Here is a 21,799-nt window from a genome sequence, read left to right on the forward strand (position 1 = left end):
CATTTCAATAGCACCTTTGCAGGAGACATGCTACCCTTGAATTTATTCTGAAGTACTAGTGAGAGATCAAGCAAAAGGCAGGAATGTGGCCATGATACTGGCTGTTTAGCTGAGAAGCAGGAGTATTTCAGCTTAAACTTTCCATTTCAGCTGGCTTTGCACCACTTCTTTCACTCTGCCCTGTTTCCCTCCTCACAATAGGAACGGTGAGCTGAATTGCGGTGGGGGGGCAGCCCTCTGGGGGAGCTAGATGACATCAGCAAGTGTGACATCCTTCCCCCTGCCCAAGTTAAACTCTGCTGTTTTAATCACATATTTTAACCTAGATCAATTTTTGCTGTGTGGTTTTATCCTGGTCGTGCTTTTCATATTGTATTTTGTATTTGTGTTTTTCAATTGTTGTTTTATTATGCTCTTCATGGTTTTAATTTTTGTGAACCGCCCAGAGAGCTTCAGCTATTGGGCGATATAGAAATGAAATGAAATGAAATAAATAAGTTGCCTTGCTCAGTGCTGAGAAAGTTCCAAGCCTCTCTCAGCACAGAGAAAGGGACATGGCTTAGCCACCCCTCCCAGTGCCAGTTAAGTTGGGCATCTCCTTCACACACTGCTTGTCATCCCAGTACTGGAAGGAGCCACTTCTCCCAGTGCCAGCCAAGCCAGACGTCTCCTTCACATATGTCTCATTGTTTTCATTGGGACACCATTAAGTATTGATGCACCTGCATACCGATGTATGATTGGGTAACAGGGAATTCCCCTGTGTAACACTTGTCTCCCCAATTAGGAGTGGGAGCAGTGCACAGAGGAATCCCGTTACCTCTAATCACAAATTGCAGGTAACAGTGGTGGAGGAATTTAAGAAAGCCTGCAGTACAGATGGGGAGCCTCCATGGACTAGATTAGGCCAGAGATACCCTATCCCCTACCTTATGACTGGTACATCTGTCTGCTGCCACAGCTACACCGTTTCAGCTGCCTCCATCCTTACTCACCATAGTTAGCCATAATCAGTTTCTTTGACTTATATTAGCAGGATGCCCAACAACTTTTCCAAGATCTGCATCCCAGCTTTCCCCAATCTTGAACTGTCAGCTTTGTGTTTCTATAGACAATAGCTGTGCTGTTTTTTGCTCACTTCTGTATGCCCAAATTAAATCTCGATTCTTTATTCCCACACCTCCTTGTTGGATCCGAGCAAATGGATCCGAGATTAAGGTGGGGATTAGTGTCATGGCCAATGTCACAAAGGCAGATAAAGGCCACCTTGAGGCCCAGCATTGGGCAAAAGGCGGGATACAAATACAAATAATAATAATAATAATAATAATAATAATAATAATAATAATAATAAATATATGGTTTTCAAGGAGCTGAAAACAGTTCTTCTTCCCTTTGCAGTTCATAGGCAGAAGGGGCATTTGAAATGTTTGCTTTCATGCAAGAGGTTACAGGTTCCCCAAACACAATCTCTTACCTTCCCTTTCTATCTTTCCCATACAAAAGAAAAACAATTCAGGACAGGAAGAGGGGGAACACAGATTTAAACGTGGGACACTCAGCAACATATGGCTGCCTAAATCAGCAATTCTTAACCAGGGTCATACAGTAGAGGGAAGCATTCAGGACTTTTGGGAGGAGTTTTAGGAAGCCCTCAATCCTCTCTTGCAATGTCATTTGCGGAGGAGAATGGTTGCATACTACTCACCCTGCTCTGAGCATAAAGTCCGAAAGCCTAAAATTTCTCCCCTAGGCCATTAAAAATTATCACAAATAAAGAGGAATCAAATAAAAATGCAAATTTTACTCAGTGAAAAAAAATTAACAAAGTAATTCTCCATCCATTTTCAATGAGGCTAGGTATGTGTTATGAGATTCCAAAAAGAAAACAGAAGGGACACTGTAATATCAAAAACAATAAGGGAAAAACTGGTCCTCAAGAAGTGCCAATAAGGCTCAAATAAACCTAACATTAATAATTTGGCTGAAGGCCATCAGGCACAAGGATCTCATTGAATATATGCCTCAGGTTTGTGTACAATGTGCACCTCTCATAAATATTCCTGAATATAAAAATAAAGTTGCCTTGGCTGGAGTGCCGTTTTTATCTCCTTACACATATTAGACCCTGAAAAACACTGTTAATTTTCTAGAACACGGATAGGCACCCTGGTGCCCTTAAAAAAATTTGACTGAATCTCCCATAAGCCCCAGTCAACACGGCCAATGGTGAGAGATAATGGGGGTTGTATTCCAAAACATCTGGAGGGCAAAATGGGTTGCATCCAATGTTTGTCTAATTTCAACCCCATTCATTTCAATGGGTCTACTCTATTTATTTTACTCTAAATAGAACTAACATTGGATACAATCCTAGGTTGCCTACCCCCATTTAAGGAACTTGGTTACCAAATTGGAAGGAGATAAAGGTACACCTATGTATAGAATAAACCTTCACTCAGGACATGCTATGGATCTCTCTTGAAATAGTAATTAGTTTTATACATGTCAACTACAAACTGTGGAAGACAAAACCATCGGAAAAACTGCTTTGTTTTGAAAGACTGCTGCATGTTTGCCTCTGTGCTAGACCTAAACACATACCTTACTGAGAGCTTCCTTAGGGGCCTCTATGTCCAATAGGAAGGATAGCAGTGTCTAAATAAAATATCTAACTCTAAAAACACAAAATGGATATACATGTTAGGTATTTGTATTAAATTGTAATATTTATCAGCAAAACCCATGCTGAACTTTTGTATGTCTCCTTTATTAAAATGGGAGACACTGAAGTTTGTGCTTAACTTATTTATTGAAATCACTTAATGTAAACTAAGTAATACATATCACACCTACAGACCTGGTTTGCACTATTAAACACTTATGGTTAAGAAACCATGGGTTATTTGTGAGGGCACAAGATCGAACAAGTATGGTAGCTCCCAACTGCTTGCCCACTTCCATTCCAACCAAGAAATGTCCCATTCCTGGGCTATCACCACAATATCCAAACCCAGAACTCTTTGTTGTTGAGGGAAAAACAACCCAGAGTTTTAACCCATGGTTTATTCTTGGGATAAAACTATGAGTTGTTCTCCCTCAACAACACAGAGTTCCAGAATCGGACTTCACAGCAAATAACCTAGCTCCTGGGTTGTTTAGCAAAGTAGAAGCAGGCAGGAGACAACACACTCACTCCTGACCACTCACAAACAACCCATACTAAACAACTGTGAGTTAGCTAATCATCCAAACCAGGTTACTTGAGAAGTTTTGGCAGCATCCCTGCATCTCCTTCTCCTCCCCTAAAATGCAGTAAATACACATGCAATGTAACATCATCATGATCCAAAGTGCTCAAGTTTGAATGAATTACTCCGCAAGTGCTTTGCCTGAAGATAAAATTAAGAACAGCCTCTACATGCAGGTTCACTATGTCCCATTCAGACAACATACTAAACCATGCTGCTTAACCACAAAATGGTTAACAGAATGCATTAACCTCAATGCATTCCATTAACCATTTTCTGGTTAAGCAGCATGGTTTAGCGTGTTGTCTGAACAGGGCCAACAATCCAAACAAGCAAACAAAAAACTATTCTTAGGGTGGCACCTTCACTTCAAAAGACATTTCTTGGAAGTTCCAACTGCTTGTATTCACTAAACGCATAGGAATACATCAATAGATAATTTTCAAATATGCTGAAAGTCTCAAATTGAAGTCTGAGAATATAGGAAAAGTAAGAGAATACAGGAATAGGTAAGAGAATACAGGAATAAATCGTTCTGTTACTAGACAAGATTTGAAGACCATACAATGATTTTAAAGAGGTCAAATCAAGTATTTAATCAGTATAACCTAGACCTCAAACGGAATTTAAACTAGTGAAGAATAAAATCATTCTTCTTCCAAGTCACACTTGTTTCACTACTCAATCAGGCACAGGATTACACTGATTTAGAAAGAGAATCATAAATTAGTCCACAATCACTGCAAGTTGTTTTTACATATTTGTGTTTGGAACATTTTACAGAAATAAGTTCAACTCAAAAACAAATTTCTCAATTTCTCTAGTGCAGGTTCTACATTTTCATATTACGATTTCTTTAAAACTACAATGGCTTGAATTCAAAATTACTACTGCTCAAGTGGAAGGCACTTGATAGTTTTCCCCAACTTTGCCCCCCACGCCAAACTAGGTCCCGCCAGGTGAGGTAATGGTGATGGGGATATCAGCAGTATGATCCTTGTGTAATAACAGAACTATTTATGCCTATATTCTCTTACTAGCCCCTTCTGCAACAGGATCTTTGGATCCAAGCCATTATTTTTATTATAATGTTTTTCTATTTCCGTTAAAGAATTTTGGGTTGGAATATCACATTTTAATTCTATTCCAATGCCATATAATTTTCTAAACCACATGCTGTTTTCATGCATTAACAGGAATTATCTGCTAAATTGCCTTTTAAACAAATGTAGGAGAAGCCTCTAAAAGCCAACTGAAACCCCTGCTTTAAAAATTCATAGTTTAAATCATTTGGGAATGAAGGAAAAAGTTCCTCCCAAACATAGACTTCAGTCCCATTAAGGAGTTGGTTCAATAAGAAACCAGTCTCTAATGAGACAAATAACACACTGTAATTGTTTTAATATTTCCCAGAAGTCTAGTGTTCTAATGAAGGCACTACCTCAAAAAAATGTGTATCACCTAAAAATGAAAGACTTTCACCAGCAACATCATACAATGCCTGCATCTGAACCTGCAAGCCATAAATTATAAATAACCAGCCCAGCTTCAATATAAAGTCGGGTGCTAACATGAATTTAAGAACCATGACCAGGCACTGGATCACTCATCATGCCAGCTTTTTGGTTATCTTTGTTTGTTGGGGGAATTAAATCTATACACCAAGACTTTTGAGATAATTGACCCTGGATAGTTAATGGCAAAAGGGAGAAGTTGGTCCTACTGAGGGCTTCAAAGAGAATCTAGATGGGAAGCTTGTAGGAATGTAAAATCAATTTCGCATTAGACTGCTTGTGATCTACAAACAAGAGACGTGGTCTTCTTACCAGTTGCTGCAAGTCCTACTCTTGATCCATATCTAGGCACATATCAAACCCAAAAATAAAGTTTGTTTTCTCTTTGCTGGTAAAGATGCAATTGTCACTGGAGAAATAATTGTCCCCATCCTCATTTACCAGCCCACTGTTCAAATGCTTACCCTTATCAGCCAGAAATTACTTTAAGAGTCCTGCTAATCCAATCACTACTGCTAGAAATACAGAAGACCAAAGTATTTATTTTAACCCTATCAGGGAAAGAGTCTCTATAACATACAATCCAAATTGGGCAACAATAGAATTGCAACTTGTCTAGAAAAATCCTAGTCATTCAAGGAACTAAACGTTTATGCTAGCTGGAGACTGAAATGTTTTTCCAGAGCAAAAAAGCATTGGAAAGCATGCAAACATATAAATAGTGATTTAGATTATCATGTCAAGACATAATACAAATTAATATTTTGTATTTGTTATTTATAAAAACTATAATGTGCCCAGTACACAAAATAAGTTATTTATATGAAGTCAAATTCCCCCTGTAACAAGCAACCCTCAGTTATATTTTTTAAGTGTATATTTAACACTGCAAATACACCACCATGAATTTCACTTCTGCAATTTTCTTACAGGCTGCAGGACACCTGCCTGTACTAGCAGAAGTATATACACAAAGAAGTGTAGCACATTCCTAACTTGTTCAAATTAGGCCAAGCTTATCTGGAGTGATATCAGAGTTTAATAACTTTGGAAACTCACAAACAGAAATAATTATAAGACTGTATACAATTTAAATTTAGGGTTGTTCTGTGCAAACCAAACCAAGGAGTGTGAACAATCTAATTAATTTTAGTCCAATTCACTAGTAACTCAATGGTGCACTCGGATGACACTTTAGTCCACAGAGTGTGAATAGTCCACTCCACTGACTATTTACGTGCCACAGTTGGGCTACAATATAAACTTCTCCTGTTGACCTACAAAACTTTTCACTGTCTAGCTCCTTCCTATCTTTCCTCTCTCATCTCACACTATTGCCCCGCTCGTGCTCTTCGCTCCTCTGATGTCATGTTTCTCACCTGCCCAAGGGTCTCCACTTCCCTTGCTCGGCTTCGTCCATTTTCTTCGGCTGCCCCTTACGCCTGGAACGCTCTTCCAGAACATTAGAGAACTACAAGTTCAATCGCAGCTTTTAAAGCTCAGCTAAAAACTTTTCTTTTTCCTAAAGCTTTTAAAACTTGAATTGTTCTGACTTTTATACTGCCTGTTTGGTGCATTCTCTTACCCTCCTTATTGCTTTATTATGATTTTATTAGAATGTACGCCTATGCGGCAGGGTCTTGCTATTTATTGTTTTACTCTGTACAGCACCATGTACATTAATGGTGCTATATAAATAAATATATAAATAAATAAATAAATAAATAATAATACATGGAAGTAGTGCTCCATAGAGTAGAGTATTCACACACTGTTGAGTAGTCATCTCTCCCTCCCCCCGCCCCAGCAAATGGCAGCGCTGCCGCTCCTATTCCTTTCCCTCCATCTTACCGCCCCCCAATCCCACAGAAATGTCACCCTCCCTTCCCAGCATTGACCATTGTATAGGTTACATCTGAACAGACACTAATGCTAATCACAATTAGGTTTGATTTAATGCTAATCAATGATTTGATTGATTTGATTGATTACATTTATATACCACCCCATAGCCGAAGCTCTCTGGGTGGTTTACAAAAGTTAAACACAGTGAACATTAAAAAGTATACAAAAATTAAAATCATTAAAAACATAAACAGTATAAAAACAACGGTATCCATTTAAAAACAAGAGTTCTGGGGTCCGTTAAAAAACAAACTTAGCATTGTTAAATTTTGTTAAATGCCTGGGAAAAGAGAAAAGTCTTGACCTGGAGCCGAAAAGATAACAATGCTGGCACCAGGCGAGCCTCATCGGAGAGATCATTCCATAATTGGGGGGCCACCACTGAAAAGGCCCTCTCCCTTGTTGCCATCCTCTGAGCTTCCCTCAGAGTAGGCACTCGAAGGAGGACCTTAGATGTTGAGCGCAGTGTACAGGTAGGTTCATGTCGGGAGAGGCGTTCCATCAGGTATTGTGGTCCCAAGCCGTGCAGATGTATTGCTACACCAGTTAATGCTGAGAAGGGAGGGTGAAATTTTCATGGGAGAAAAGATGAGGAACAGTACACAAGCCTGTGGGGTACTCCTAAAGATAAGAATATAATACTTGTATATTATATGACCTATGTTATTTTGTACAGCGTGCTGAATGTATTCTAATCAAGAGCAGCTGACCGAACCATCACCTTCCACATACAATATTGATTTTCTCTCTAAAAATCCACATCTTGATTAAGAACAACTGGAAGCTTGCATGGTTTTTTTAAAAAACAGCTAGTTGATCTAAACAACGTTTTGCTAAAGCAGACCTTAAACCAGATCAAAAGAAGCACCAGCAGGTCCCAGGTCTACTCATTTTCTCTACTGCTTGACCCTGAAGTAATTTTAGAACTACTCAAAAGTTCCCCACCATTATATATTAGAATTAACCAATGTATTTCAATACTATTTCATTGCTACCTTCAAGATACATATTGCCTCCTTATTTCTACGTAACAATATGCCACCAACGGGCCTTTTACCATTCAAGAAAGTATTGGTCTGACTCAGATATAACTCTTTGGCATGAAATTGTAATATTGTACAAACTAATCCATGTTGAGTATTTGATTAGAAAGTTTATCAACTAAAACCTTAACTGCAAACTTTCTAGTTAATGCTGCCAAAATAAACTATAAGAGCAGTGTGATGGTGCTGACCTGTCATAAGAACACCTCATACTTAGACCTCCAAGGATTGAAACTAGTCTTGAAGAAAACAATTAATGTTTAAAAGTCCACTTTCTTTTGAAGATTGGACCTTGGCCTATAGCATCTGGGATGAGTGTCAGTAATACCGGGACTGTTCGTGAAACGTTGTGTCTGCTACACATTTTTTGTTAACCTTCATTCTTAAAATCACAGAACCAGATTTATTTAATTTATTTATTTAGAACATTTGTATCCCGCCCTGTATCACTAGGATCTCAGGGTGACATACAGATAAAATCATACAATATAAAACAATAAATATACACAGCTAAAAACAAATTAAACCATGAATCAAGTTAAAACAAGTTATAACTTAAAAGCAATAAAAACAATTAAAACAGTTAAAACAATGTGCAAACTTGGTGAATTTAACCATTCAAGGCTTTGTTACTTGGCGCCAGAATAAAATCAGCGTTGGCGCCAGTTGGGCCTCCAAGGGGAGGGCATTCAACAGTCAGGATGCTAGAGTTGATTTTGACATGTGGACTGTAGTAAAATGATGCAGAAAGCTCATTGGAGTCAGTTGGTACACTCATCTGTTCTGAGTGGCATTACTCTAGCCAAATTGAAGGAATTCGGAATTTAAGTCTACCTTCTTCCCAGCTTCTGAAAAACGGATGCTTATGGAGAATGCTTGTGGGGATGTGAATGACAAACCCCACAAACTCTTATGCTGAAAATCATGGGAGCTTGTGACAATCACATTCCCTAAATCTACAATACTTTGAAATATATAGAAAGCACTGAAGATGCTTACTTTCCCCAAATTGCTTGTTTGTTTTAAAAATATTTTGTATATAATGGAGTTCTTACTGAAGATACTAAAAGTGTAATCCTATCAGCCTCCAAACTCAGAGGATAACATGCATCCCATGCAGAGTGGGAAGAGCAGCAGAGGTGATCTTCGTCTCCACACTCCTCCTGTTCACCATTTTTGCTAGATGGGCATTTTTGCCCATCTAGCTAGCGCTCTCCAGGAGAAGGAAGGAGGCTGAGGAGGGCTGGGGACTGCTTGTACCCCCATTTCTCCGGTCCCCTCCCGGCCCATGGAACCATCCCCTTTCCTTTCTCTACAAGATTGCTTTTGTGAGCTCAGAGGGTAGCCATCATGGTTCTATCTGCACCAGCTGTGAGGGGGAGGGGAGCTCGGACTCCTAGGTCTGAGGTCGGAGTACTGTCTTCGAACTGGGATCCAGGAATCCAAACTACGCTATGGCCGCCAGACACTGGCTAGGGCCTTAGGATTGCTCTCTAAAGATAATATATTATTAAGGCGTCTTTATGGTTAATATTAAAGATCCTTTACCTTGATTCAGAGTCTCAAACTATTTGCAGAGGGAAGAAGCAGTAGGAAAATAACTGTCAACTATAAAGACAGACTTGCAATTTTGCAAAAGGAATAACAATGCCTTAAATCCAGCTTCATTGCTCTGTGCTATCACAAGGAGTTTCTGTAATATATAGCTGTCACCATCTATGGTAAGGAAAAGGTCTCAGCTTGTTGGGTCAGGACCTACAAGTGAAAGAGATTCCTCTCTCTCTCTCCTTGCTAATCATGCTGTTATGTTTTATTCTCTTGATTTTTATTGTATTATCCAGTGTTTTTATGCAAGCTGCTTTGGGGAGCCTTTTTTAAAATCAAAAATCATCATATGTGTGTATTAAACTGAAGTTAGACCAGGGCATATATTGTAGCATGTGTAAGGGACTATCTATACACCATGGGCAAATATGGGCAACAGAGCCAGCTACCATTAAAGAAAGAGCAGCTTTGGTGTAAGGGGAGATTCTGAGCAGAAAAGTAAAGACGGAGAAGAAAAGAATCCTTTTTCCTCATGTACTATGCCTTTCCTCTGCAAATCAGGATATTGCAGTGTTAAATGCACATCTACCTGTGTTTGTTTCCTACTGAGAGAAAAGGCTGCTGAGGGAATTCAAAGAAAAATGGCGACAAGGGAAAGGATTAAGCACCTCTTCCCCACATATTTCACTACTCAATTCCCCCACCTTGAAGCCAAGTCTCTTTTTAAAAAAGACAAAAGGTATCAGGAATGTTTGATACTTACTTGTAACTTTAATTCCCTCCCCAAAAAGAAGAGTCACCTCTAAATAAAGCCTGTGTTTCTTTTCAGTAAGAGAGGAATGAAAAATATGGAATGAAGTAAATACAAGCAAGATTTGTTTTTATTTGTTATAGCTCTTAAAACAGTGACAATTCTAAGTTCTTGTCTATATTCTCCTTCAAAATGAATAACCAGCATATTCGATAAGAAGTTCTGAAATCCTATTACTAAACATCCGAAGAAGTTAAACCATATATTACCCATATATGCCGAACCAGGAAAAATTCCCACCACCTCAGGATTCCTGAATAAAGTTGTAGCTTATCCAATTTAGAGGATACTACTCAGTACTTAGAGAATGAAGCATCATCTCTTATTCTGGGAAGATGCCTTAAAATTCAGAAATTTGTAACCATTTGCAGGAAAATCTCAGCAGACTGCATCAGGACAACAACAGATGGGCAACCCAATCCTCAAAACATTTGAAGAGAAGAGCACCAAAAATGGCAACAAAATCTATTTTCTCACATTCCACCGCCTACCTACATTTATTATGGTTAAATTTGTTACTGTTATCATTCACATTGGAATCCGTTAATGCAAATTGGCTACATAGGATGAAGTGTATTTCATAGGATGAAAGAGGAAGAACAAAAATATACAGAAATCTAGCTTGTTCTAGAGGAGGGAAACTATCTTTCACAAAACATTTGAAAGGAATGAGTGCAATCAAGCACTCTTAAAAGTGTTTTGGTTTGGCTGGATCATGCCCTGTGTAACTCTCATAACTACTGACATTAAGGGGGAAAATATTGAAGACTTAAGAAGATGTCACGGCAGTTATTTAGCAAAATCAAGATGCAGGTGCACTGGCAGTAAGTCGGGAGACTCCCGCCCTCTTTCCAGAATCTCAGTAGGAGTCCTTATCAAAAGAACGTTTTGACAACCATAAAATTACGAACAGTCCTGGTTTTCCTTGGAGAAATATGTCAAGGAAAGCAGAACTACATACAATACAATAAGCCTCTCAAAGACATCCCTTGTGTTCTAATGCATGGCCGTCAAGCGTTACAGGTCACAAAACCGCAATAAGAGGCTAAAGGACACAGAGAAGGGGCAAATAAGCTATTCCGCAGAGGCAAGCAGTCCTTTGGTGTATTTTGTGTGTGTTTTTTAATTTCGTCTTATTTCACGACATCCCCAATTTCACAGCCTCTCCTACTCCATGTACATTGATGGTGCTATATAAATAAATAAATAAATAAATAATAATAACTCCCCACCCCCCAATTTCTGCATTGGAGGGGCAGGGACTGAGAGAGAGGAGTCTTATAGGGGCCGCCTCACCTGGGAGAGCTGCCTGGGGTTGGGGCAGCCAAAGAGCGCAGAACTGGAGCTGAAGCTGATGGCCCCTCTGCGGCTGAGGACGTGCTGCGGGACCGGCCTGTCCAGGGGCAGCACCGGTAGCTGATAACATACTTCCATTGAAACGGAGGCAGCGCCGCCGCCACCTCGTCGTCTTCTCCTGTGGCGCCCACAAAAGCCAGGCCGAGCTCCAGGAGCGAGGCGAGGCCCGGCTCGCCGCTCTCACCTGCACCACGCGCTGGGAACGGTTCAGCACCGGCAACGGGCCACTGAAGAGCGGGGGCCCTCCTCGACCCGCTTCGGTTCGGTCCCTGCTCTGCCGACGCAGCCCAGGGGAGGGCTGAGAGGGGGGGACAAGTATCGAGGGAGAGGAGGAAGCGAAGGCAGCAGGTCCCGGCTCGAGTGCCGAGTCCCCCGGTCAGCTCCGCAGCCGGGACGGCCGCGTGCCGCCGTTCATTGGCGTCGCTGAGCGGGCCCAGGTGGCGGCTACAACTGCGGCGGCGTCGGGCTGGTTTGGGTGAGACACAACTCGGCTGCGGCAGCGCCGCTATTGTCCGGCACGAGGCGCGGCCCCGCGCGCAAGGGGAGGGGCCAGGTAGTGGCTGTTAGTAGCGGCGCTGTGGTGATGGGGGGGAGGAGGCGGCGGCAGCGGCGCCGGAAGATAAAGGAGGGGGGAGGGAAGAGCTGCGCGTGCAGGGGGCCGCCTTCTCCCCTTCCGCGCCCACAATTAGCGCAGCGCGCTCGTCCAAGGAGGCGGCACCGAGCCAGGACGGGGGTGGGCGTGGCCACGCGCGGCGGGAACGCCGACGGAGCCGTGCGTCGTGACGTCGCTTTCCTCCCTGCTCACACCTTGCTGAGGGAAAGAAGGAGTAGGAAGCAGCCGTGGAGGGGTCTCCTTCGTAAGCCCTTGCCTTTATCTTGCTACGCAACGTGTCCGCAGTCTTGGATCCTTTCTCTTTTTTCAGCAATCGCCCCTACAGCAGCTCCTGAGGGAGAAAAGTTCTATGGGCTTCTAGCCCAAAGGCGATGTCCAAATCTGTTTGTCATATTTTGTAATTAAGTTACTTCGCTCTCCATTAACAGTGCAAGTCTATGTGTGTTTACTCAAAATTAAGTCCTAAGTTCAGTGGGGCTTACTCCCCGAAGTAATTCTGCTGTTTATTTGAGAGCAAACCCATTGGGCAAAATGGGACTTACTTAATTTTATTTTATTACTGCATTTCTATACTACCCAATAGCTGGAGCTCTCTGGGCGGTTCACAAAAATTAAAACCATAAAGTGCAACTTAAATATAAAACTAAAACCACAACATAAAAGTACAACCAGAATATAAACATGCTGAATCAGACCGAAGGTGGTTTTTGTGAACCGCACAGAGAGCTTCAGCTATTGGGTGGTATAAAAATGTAATAAATATAGTCCAGTATTCTGCTCACACAGTAGCCAACCAGTTGCCTCTAGTAAATCTACAAGTGGAAAATAGCATCCTCCATTCATGTAAACAGAGGCAAACTGCCTACAGGATTAATATATAGCCTTCATGGCTAGTAGCCATCCTGATTAAACACTAAGAATTGTGCTGCGTAGCCCTTTCTCAAGACTGATACTATTGTTCCAACATTTGAGGATACTCTTTAAATAAGATTTTGCATAGAAAAACATGCCAAACAAAATGAGGTAGCTTTTGAAGTGTCTGTGCTCTTGACTGGTTTGCTGCTGCAGACATGGTTCTCAAAGTCTTGCCTCGTGCAACCTCTGGCCCACCTTACCAGTAGCTCCAATAGTTTCCTTTGTGCCCCCAACTTATCCTAGATCTCATCTGTCAATAGCTGTCCTGTTCCCTGCATGCATATTTAGAGGCTGATGGCAAGAAATGCATTTATTTTATTTATTTAGAGAGTGAATTGTAGGTGATATGATAGGTGTTATAGACTATAGTCCTCACATTCATTCCATTCTTGCTCTATTCAAACAAGAATACTTTTGTAGTGCTTTGACAACCTACAAAACCAGTTTGACTTTAAAAAGATTAGCATGAGAAAAGAAATGTGTATCGAAAGCTACAGGAAACAATGCTTCAATCATAATACCTTCAACTTTCCCAGGGCATAACGCCTTATTGTCCATGCCACAGCCTACAGATTTTTGTTTGGCAACAAAATGGAGAAAGGCATTTTCTGCAGTGATGCCCACCCTGTGGAATGATTTCCCTTCTGAAATACATCAGACCTCAGCATTGAAGTGTTTTAGGCAATTATTGAAAACATATTTTTGCTTTCACTATCTCCCAACCATGAGCTATCTTTGTACCAGCCTTACAATAATATTAATTATGTGAGTGTGGTCTACTTTGTTTGCTTTTGTAAACTACTTTGGGATTTGCTTCAACATCTAAGGTCCTCCTCCGAGTGCCTACTCCAAGGGAAGCTCGGAGGATGGCAACAAGGGAGAGGGCCTTTTCAGTGGTTGCCCCCCCAACTATGGAATGATCTCCCTGATGAGGCTCGCCTGGCGCCAACATTGTTATCTTTTCGGCGCCAGGTCAAGACTTTTCTCTTCTCCCAGGCATTTTTAACAGCATTTTAACAGCATTTAACATTGTTAAGTTTGTTTTTAATGGACCCCACAATTGTTGTTTTTAAATGGATACTGTTGTTTTTATACTGTTTTTTATGTGTGTGTCTTTTTTTAAAAAAAAATTGTATACTTTTAATGTTTACTATTTTTAACTGTTGTAAACCGCCCAGAGAGCTTCGGCTGTGGGGTGGTATATAAATGTAATTAAATCAATCAATAAATAAATAAATGAGAAGCACTATATAAATATTGTTAATAAATAAATAATAAATACATTCTCAAAATCATAGTCTATCTCCTGCCTTGTACAGTGAAATGTAAGCCTTCCAGGAAGAGAGTGTATCACTTCTATTAACCTAATTCACTGTTGGTTCTAAACTAAGCACTGTTTCAAAATTCTCTGAACTAAATTCCCTAAAACCTGGGAACTCAGAAAGAGGGTAGCTTCTTAAATTAGAACTATGGTATGTGTATTCTAGTGAGCCCCACCTGTTTCTGGAGATGTATTCAAACATCACATATCTAACATGATACAGTCTCACACACACACACATCTCAAGAAGATCCTTGAAGAGCAGAACATGACTTGTTTGATATCACTTTTACAATGCTACGCAGCAGCATATCTAGGCTGATGCAAAAAAGTAGAAACTCTAATTCTCATAATTTCTTTGTCTCAGTCTTAGATGAACATCACCACCTGTTCAGAGCTTCCTTAATAGTATCAGTTCTCAGTATTTGATCTCAGTTCTCAGAGATCAAATCTGCTATCTTTGGAATATAGAAACAGAACACTTTGTGAGGCTATGGAATGTCAAATAGTTCTGGATTTTCTAACAAACTGTAAGGCTAAGACTTGTAGACTAAGGCCGGATCTACACTATTGCTTTGAAGCGCTTTATAACAATTTTATAGTGCTTTAAAGCAGTTAAAGCGCTTTATAACTCTTATAAAGCGCTTTAAAGCAGTAATGTAGATCCTGCCCAAGTCTCACACAATCATAAGGTGGGAACAAAAGCCTAAGGTAATAGGTTGGGTGCAGACTTAGTCATGCTTAGAGTAGACCCATTGAAATCAATGGGACTTCAGTTAGTCATAATAACTTGTCCCATTGATTCCAGTGGGTCTACATTAAGCATGACTAAGTTTGGATCAACCCATTGTAATCCATTCTTGTTATTTTGACGTTTCTTTTCAACTCACAGGTACAATGGTATGATTGATATAATTATCCTTGCTGGTACAGTGTGCTGTGTCATACGAACCCAGTGAGGGTGGCTTGTTGCTGTGGTTAACAAGCCACCCAGAACCCATTGGCTGTTTTAGAGATCTCAGGTGGCTTGTTGAATCACGGCAACAAGCCACCCTCGCTGGGTTTGCATGACACAGTAGATCGTGCTGGCAATGTAATTATGCAAATCCTTCCAGCATGTGAGCAGCATGAGCAGTGGGGGAAGTGAGCCATTGTGGCTTACTTCCCCCACCATGACCATGCAAACAGGCCCAATATCTGCACAAGAAGCAGAGTCATCCCATGTTGATTCAAAAAGGCTATGGAACATAACAGTCCCATGGGAACTAAAAAAAAAGACCACCTTTTCCCTTTTGTTGTAAGTGCTAAGCTTTTACCTTTGTTTTTTTAAAATAGATATTGGAGGCATGCAAATACAGCATCTCTTTAAGAGATGTTTTAAAATCAAAGCAGCATTCCTTCTTGAGGAGAAATTGTGAATCATATAATAAGGTACCCTTATCCTAACACAAGAAACATCTTTTTCCTTCAATGAGTATGTAGTAGTCAATTCCTTGTGTGTGTGTGTGCGTGCGTGCACGCTTGGTACTTATACTAAATAACTACTGGATTCACCAGTAGCACCAATAAACTGCTACTGAATCACTAGCACATTATAAAGTCTTTGAATACATCTCCCTCCATAAAACAACTTAAGGCCATGCTGCAACAAGAACTTACGCCTGGACATGCTATCAGGTAATATTTTGTTATTGATTTCAGTTAACCCCCCCCCCAAAAAAGTGGTATAGCTCACACAAACATCATTTATCATGATGTGATCCCACCCTATAGGGTATACTTGCATGACTACAAGTGCAGAGCCAATGATGTGTGTGTTTTTCCACTGAATCAGAGCCCTCTGTTCTGGCAGGATGTCAGTTCTGCTGGAAAGGCCTTTGCAATCAGCCCTGATCACGTGATCATGCTATATTCACATGTGCACTGCTGCAGCATAGGGTTACATCATGCTGAAGCAGCTCCCACACTGTTATGTGTGTGGGTGTGTGAAGAGCAGCAGTATTGACGTCATATCCCACCAAACAAAACCCACATGCCAGATTAACATTATATATATATATATATATATATATATATATATATATATATTGGAGCAGGGGGAGGAACCACTCTTCACAGAAGAGATCTAAGCAATAGAAAGAAGCGAAAGCACTAAGCCCGTGAAACTCTATCCACTTCCCGCTTCTGCTGCCAGAACAAATATGCAGGTGGAGCAGCCACAAAAAGGAGTATACGACAAGAGCCAAAATTGCACAATGAAAGGTGTGGAAGTATTAAAAAGAGAGAGAAGAACTGAGCTCCAGATTATTTTTCTTTGCAATTTGAGAACACTATGGTAAGGGGAAAGACGGCCTCAGCTGACAAAGCCCTCTCCTCCACCCTCCTTCATTTCCTCTTCCCTCCTTGCCTATGCTTGTCACCTTGCACCTAGAGCAAGCAGGTAGCAAAACTGTGAACTATCAGATTAGCCTGGAGAAGAGAAGATTGAGGGGAGACATAATAGCACTCTTCAAATACTTAAAAGGTTGTCACACAGAGGAGGGCCAGGATCTCTTCTCGATCCTCCCAGAGTGCAGGACACGGAATAACGGACTCAAGTTAAAGGAAGCCAGATTCCGGCTGGACATCAGGAAAAACTTCCTGACTGTTAGAGCAGTGCAACAATGGAATCAGCTACCTAGGGAGGTTGTGGGCTCTCCCACACTAGAGGCATTGAAGAGGCAGCTGGACAACCATCTGTCAGGGATGCTTTAGGGTGGATTCCTGCATTGAGCAGGGGGTTGGACTCGATGGCCTTGTAGGCCCCTTCCAACTCTGCTATTCTATGATTCTATGATTCTATGATAACTATGATTCATGATATGAATTCTCTGTCCTGTGATAGTTGTCTTAAAACTATTATCAAGGAGATGACTAGAAAATGAACCAAAGTTTTCAAGAAGATGCGATGGATTTTCACAATGTTGTACTGAAGGGAGCAACATTAACTGACGAGGGATTCGCAATAGGAAGGCAAAGGGGAAGGAGACATTGAAAATAAGTCAAGAATCTGATTGTTGTATCCCAATGGAGGAAGAACCATTTAGCTGAAATGAAATCCTGTTCTTTATTAGAATTTTAGAACTCTTTCCATTTCAGAACTCTTATTTGCAGCCAATGAATTTTACAGAAACTACTATACTTTTCCACGCAAACCTCTACGAGATACATTTATGAACAAAGTGCAAATAAAAGGTGTTTCCCACGGTAAAGGAATTTACTGCTTGGCTAAGACATCAATCCTAAAGCACCATAAAACTGTATAATTTATTTTAATGGCTCTTTCTTCTAAATACGTACGTTTGGGATTGTCTCCTGCAACTGTAAAAATAATCCCTTTAAACTTGGTCCTAATCATTTTTCTTACCTAATGTTTGAGTAACTGCCACATTTAGGATGTGACAGAAAATATATAAAACTTGAGTTGCTGACAGAATGTATAAATGTATGGTCCACGTTTCCCCCTCCCCCTTTTATATGAAAATAATGTCACTGTAAACAAAGCTTCTACCTTCAAACTGCAATTTGCTTTGAGCCAGTGTTTTAAAGATGGGTTAAATGTAAGTTATACACAGTGATGCCAGTCATGAAAAGTTGTTTATCAAGTCTTTAACTCTTCCTTAAAAGCTACTATATATCAAATTTTGAAAGCTCTCTCTTTGTTTCAGCCCTGTTATAAAACTTTCCTATCATTTTGTACATAAGCCATTTGCACTATTCTTCTTCTGAGACCTTCACTCTAATAAATGCCCTCTATTGTAACCCTGTTAAGCATGTTTTTAATTCTAATCTCCTACTTCTGTCTGCTTGGAGAAAAGGATTACATCAGGAGTTGGGGTCTGGGGAGAAGTTCCTGAGAGAACTCCGCATCTTGACATCATCCAGCTTCCAGAAACAGAGCTGAAATGCAATATCGCCCCCAGGGGATAAACACTTCCCACCTCCAATATAAAGATCCCTCAAGAATATTCCAGCCCTTTCCCTGAATATTCTGTTTCCGCTCTGCTAGGAAACTCACTGCATGACCTGGGGAGGATGTTGTTATAAGGATAAAAATGGGGAGGGGGGAAATGACTAGTCCCCATCACAAAACAGTTTGTTGCTAATAATTTCTGCAGACATTATAATAACCCCCTGAAGAGGGCCTAAAAACCAAGATTCCAAAACACGTGGGGGTTTTGTATAATAAACTTTTCTACAGCATTCTGAGACTTTTCTCTCCTTTTGTATACATCTTGGATGCTCACCTGCCTTTCACCCTGGGCCACTTTGAGCTTTTTGAAGAAAAGATGGGCTATAAATAAATAAATGCATACATACATACATTAAAAACCCTGTGAGTTCCCAGCTCTTGTTTCGGTGGAAATATAAGGGGAAATGTGCAAGCAATAGGAGCAATATAGTTAAGTAACTTCAAATATCTTAGGGGCTACCTTTATTAATGCTCCCACTGCTCTGCAATACAACTGTGCCCCCTTGCACCCCCTTAACACTATATTTTTGGCTACAGGGTTGATCTGGAGAAAAGGGGTGTATTTCCCCAGTCTTTCCACAAAACACCCAGTGAAACTCTTACATATAAACAAAGGAGTTCCAGTACTTCAATTTGTCTTTGTTTTTTTGGTAACAGCAACAGAATCATTTCACTTTACCAGGGGTATTGAACAGGAAGTTCAAGAATTCATAATATGCCAAACCAAGGACTAAATATTAGCCAACTGTATCTTTATGAGTCTGTAACTGCATGTATTTATCAAGGATAAGTCTTTTCCTCTGGAAATAGACCAATGATTAGATTATTTTTATTGGTTAATGAAGTTATAACATCAATATCTTGCAATAAAAGATAACTTGAGTGCTAACAAGACTGCTGCTTACTTAGAATTTCCTCAATGAGTTTTGTTGTATATATGTATTTAACAGCATTTTAACAGCATTTAACAACGTTAAGTTTGTTTTTAATGGACCCCACAATTGTTGTTTTTAAATGGATAGTTGTTTTTATACTGTTTGTGTGTGTGTGTGTGTGTGTGTGTTTTAAATTGTATACTTTTAATGTTTACTATTTTTAAATGTTGTAAACCGCCCAGAGAGCTTCGGCTGTGGGGCGGTATATAAATGTAATTAAATAAATAAAATAAATAAATAAATGATGGACACTCTCGGATTCCAGAAAGCCTTAGAGTGTGCTATAGCTGGTATTGTCGACGATCCTATAGAAGCCCTAGGGGGGATCCGCACGTCGCTCCCGGAGCGCTTCTGTGCAACTCCAGTGCACCCCGAAAACGATAGTCTGACTTCCCTGTAAAAGAAACGACGAAGAGCCGTCCATGCCGCCGCCGCCGCCGCCGATGACGAGGAGAGCTCTCTGCCGGCAAGGAGAGCTCGGCAAAAGAAGGCGGGGTGAAGAGCGGAAGAAGCTCTCTACCCCACCTTCTTTTGCCGAGCTCTCCTCGCCGGCGGAGAGCTCTCCTCAGCGGCGGCGGTGGCATGGATGGCTCTTCGTCGTTTCTTTTACAGGGAAGTCAGACTATTGTTTTCGGGGTGCACTGGAGTCGCATAGAAGCGCTCTGGGAGCGACGTGCGGATCCCCTCCTGGTTAATAGATGGAATCAAGATCTAACTAGGGCTATCGACACAATCACTCCCAAACGTCTTCTCCGACCCCCTTCTAACCAGGCACGCTGGTATACAGAAGATCTCAGGGAGTTGAAGCAGGAAGGACGCTGACTGGAGCACCGATGACGGAAAACTCTACTTATATCCAAAAAGACACGACATAGAGAACATCTTCATTTCTATGGGGTAGCAAAAAGTGGAGCAAAGAAAGCTTTCTTCTCTGCACGCATTGCATCTGCGAATTTGCGTCCAGCAGAACTGTTCAGGGTGGTGAGAGGTCTAACTCAGAAACCTTCCCCCCTGAACCAAACCTTAGAGCCTTCAGTAGTTCACTGTGATGCCTTTAACAATCACTTCACAGATAAAATCTCTTGGATAAGAGCCGACTTAGATGCCGTCATTATAGCAGAAGCTGACAACGGAGTGTCCAGCAACTCCACAAGAAGGATTATACTGGATCAGTTTCAGTTGGTGAGTACCAAGGATGTAGACAAGCTGCTTGGACAAGTGAGGAGGACAACTTGCCCTCTCGACCCCTGTCCTTCGTGGCTGGTTGTCCAAGGAGGAGATGCAGTTAGACAACAATTACAGCATATTATTAACGCATCTCTCAGAGAGGGGAGTTTTTCATCATGTTTAAAAGAGGCGGTAATACAGCCGCTCTAAAAAAAGCTCTCCCTGGATCCCCTGGACTTTAATCATTACAGACCAGTATCAAGACTTCCATTTTGGGGCAAGGTGATTGAGAGGGCAGTTGCCTTCCAACTCCAAGCAGTCTTGGATAATACAGATTTTCTAGACCCATTTCAAACCGGCTTCAGGGCAGGATATGGAGTTGAGACCGCTATGGTCGCCTTAGTGGATGATCTCCGCTTGAGTATTGACAGGGGGAGTGTGTCCCTGCTGGTACTTTTGGGCCTCTCGGCGGCCTTATTTACCATTGACCATGGTAACCTTCTGGAACACCTGATGGGATTGGGAATCAGGGGCACTGTGCCCAAGTGGTTCTGGTCCTACCTCTCGGGTAGGTTCCAGATGGTGATGTTTGGGGATAGCTGCTCCTCAAAGAAGGAGCTGTTGTATGGCATACCACAAGGGACCATCCTATCCCCAATGCTGTTTAACATCTACATGAAACCGCTGGGAAAGAAAATCCAGAGGCATGGGGTGGGGTGCTATCAGTATGCTGATGACACCCAAATATATTTCTCTATGCCTTCAACAACAGCGTCAGCTAAGAATAGTGTGTCTCCTCTGATTGAATGCTTGGAGGCAGTAATGGGCGGGATGAGGAAAAACAAACTGAGGCTGAATCCAGACAAGACGGAGATGCTTACTGTCAGAGGCCCTAATCTGGGTTTGAAGGTGTGTCAACTAATTCTGGATAGGGTTTCACTCCCCCTGAAAGACTGCATTCTCAACTTGGGGGTGCTTCTGGATCCGTCACTCCAAATGACAGCCCAGACAGCTGCAATGGCCAGGAGTGCCTAATATCAGCTTTGGCTGATACGCCAGCTGTGCCCCCTTCCTAGACTTAGAAGACCTAAAGATGGTAGTGCACACGTTAGTAGCTTCGAGGCTCAACTTCTGCAATGTGCTGTACATAGGGCTACATTTGTGCCTAGTCTGGAAACTTCAACTAGTTCAAGATATTGCAGCTAGGTTCGTCACTGATATATCTAGGGGTGACCATATTACACCAACTCTAAAATCACTTCACTGGCTGCCAATTAGTTTCCGGGCGAAGTATAAAGTGTTTGTTATTACCTTTAAAGCCCTACATGGTTTGGGTCTGGGTTACCTGTAGGATTGCCTTCTGTCATACAATCCGGCCCACACACTTAGATCCTCTGGGAAGAATTTACTA

The 21,799-nt window shown here is 41.3% G+C and overlaps 1 protein-coding gene across 2 annotated transcripts in view; it reads right to left on the reverse strand.

The window, feature by feature from the left end:
* PDE7A (phosphodiesterase 7A) overlaps positions 1 to 11,917 on the reverse strand; it is a 55,453-nt gene extending 43,536 nt beyond the window's left edge. For both annotated transcript variants that reach the window (XM_063130793.1, XM_063130792.1), the window contains exon 1: positions 11,366 to 11,917. In XM_063130793.1, the coding sequence (XP_062986863.1) occupies positions 11,366 to 11,503 (138 nt within the window). In that variant the 5' untranslated portion in view covers positions 11,504 to 11,917. The remainder of the gene's footprint in view (positions 1 to 11,365) is intronic.
* Positions 11,918 to 21,799: the final 9,882 nt, after the last annotated feature.

This window comes from Elgaria multicarinata, chromosome 7 (assembly GCF_023053635.1).
Source record: "Elgaria multicarinata webbii isolate HBS135686 ecotype San Diego chromosome 7, rElgMul1.1.pri, whole genome shotgun sequence".
In the NCBI taxonomy this organism is placed as follows: Eukaryota; Metazoa; Chordata; class Lepidosauria; order Squamata; family Anguidae; genus Elgaria; species Elgaria multicarinata.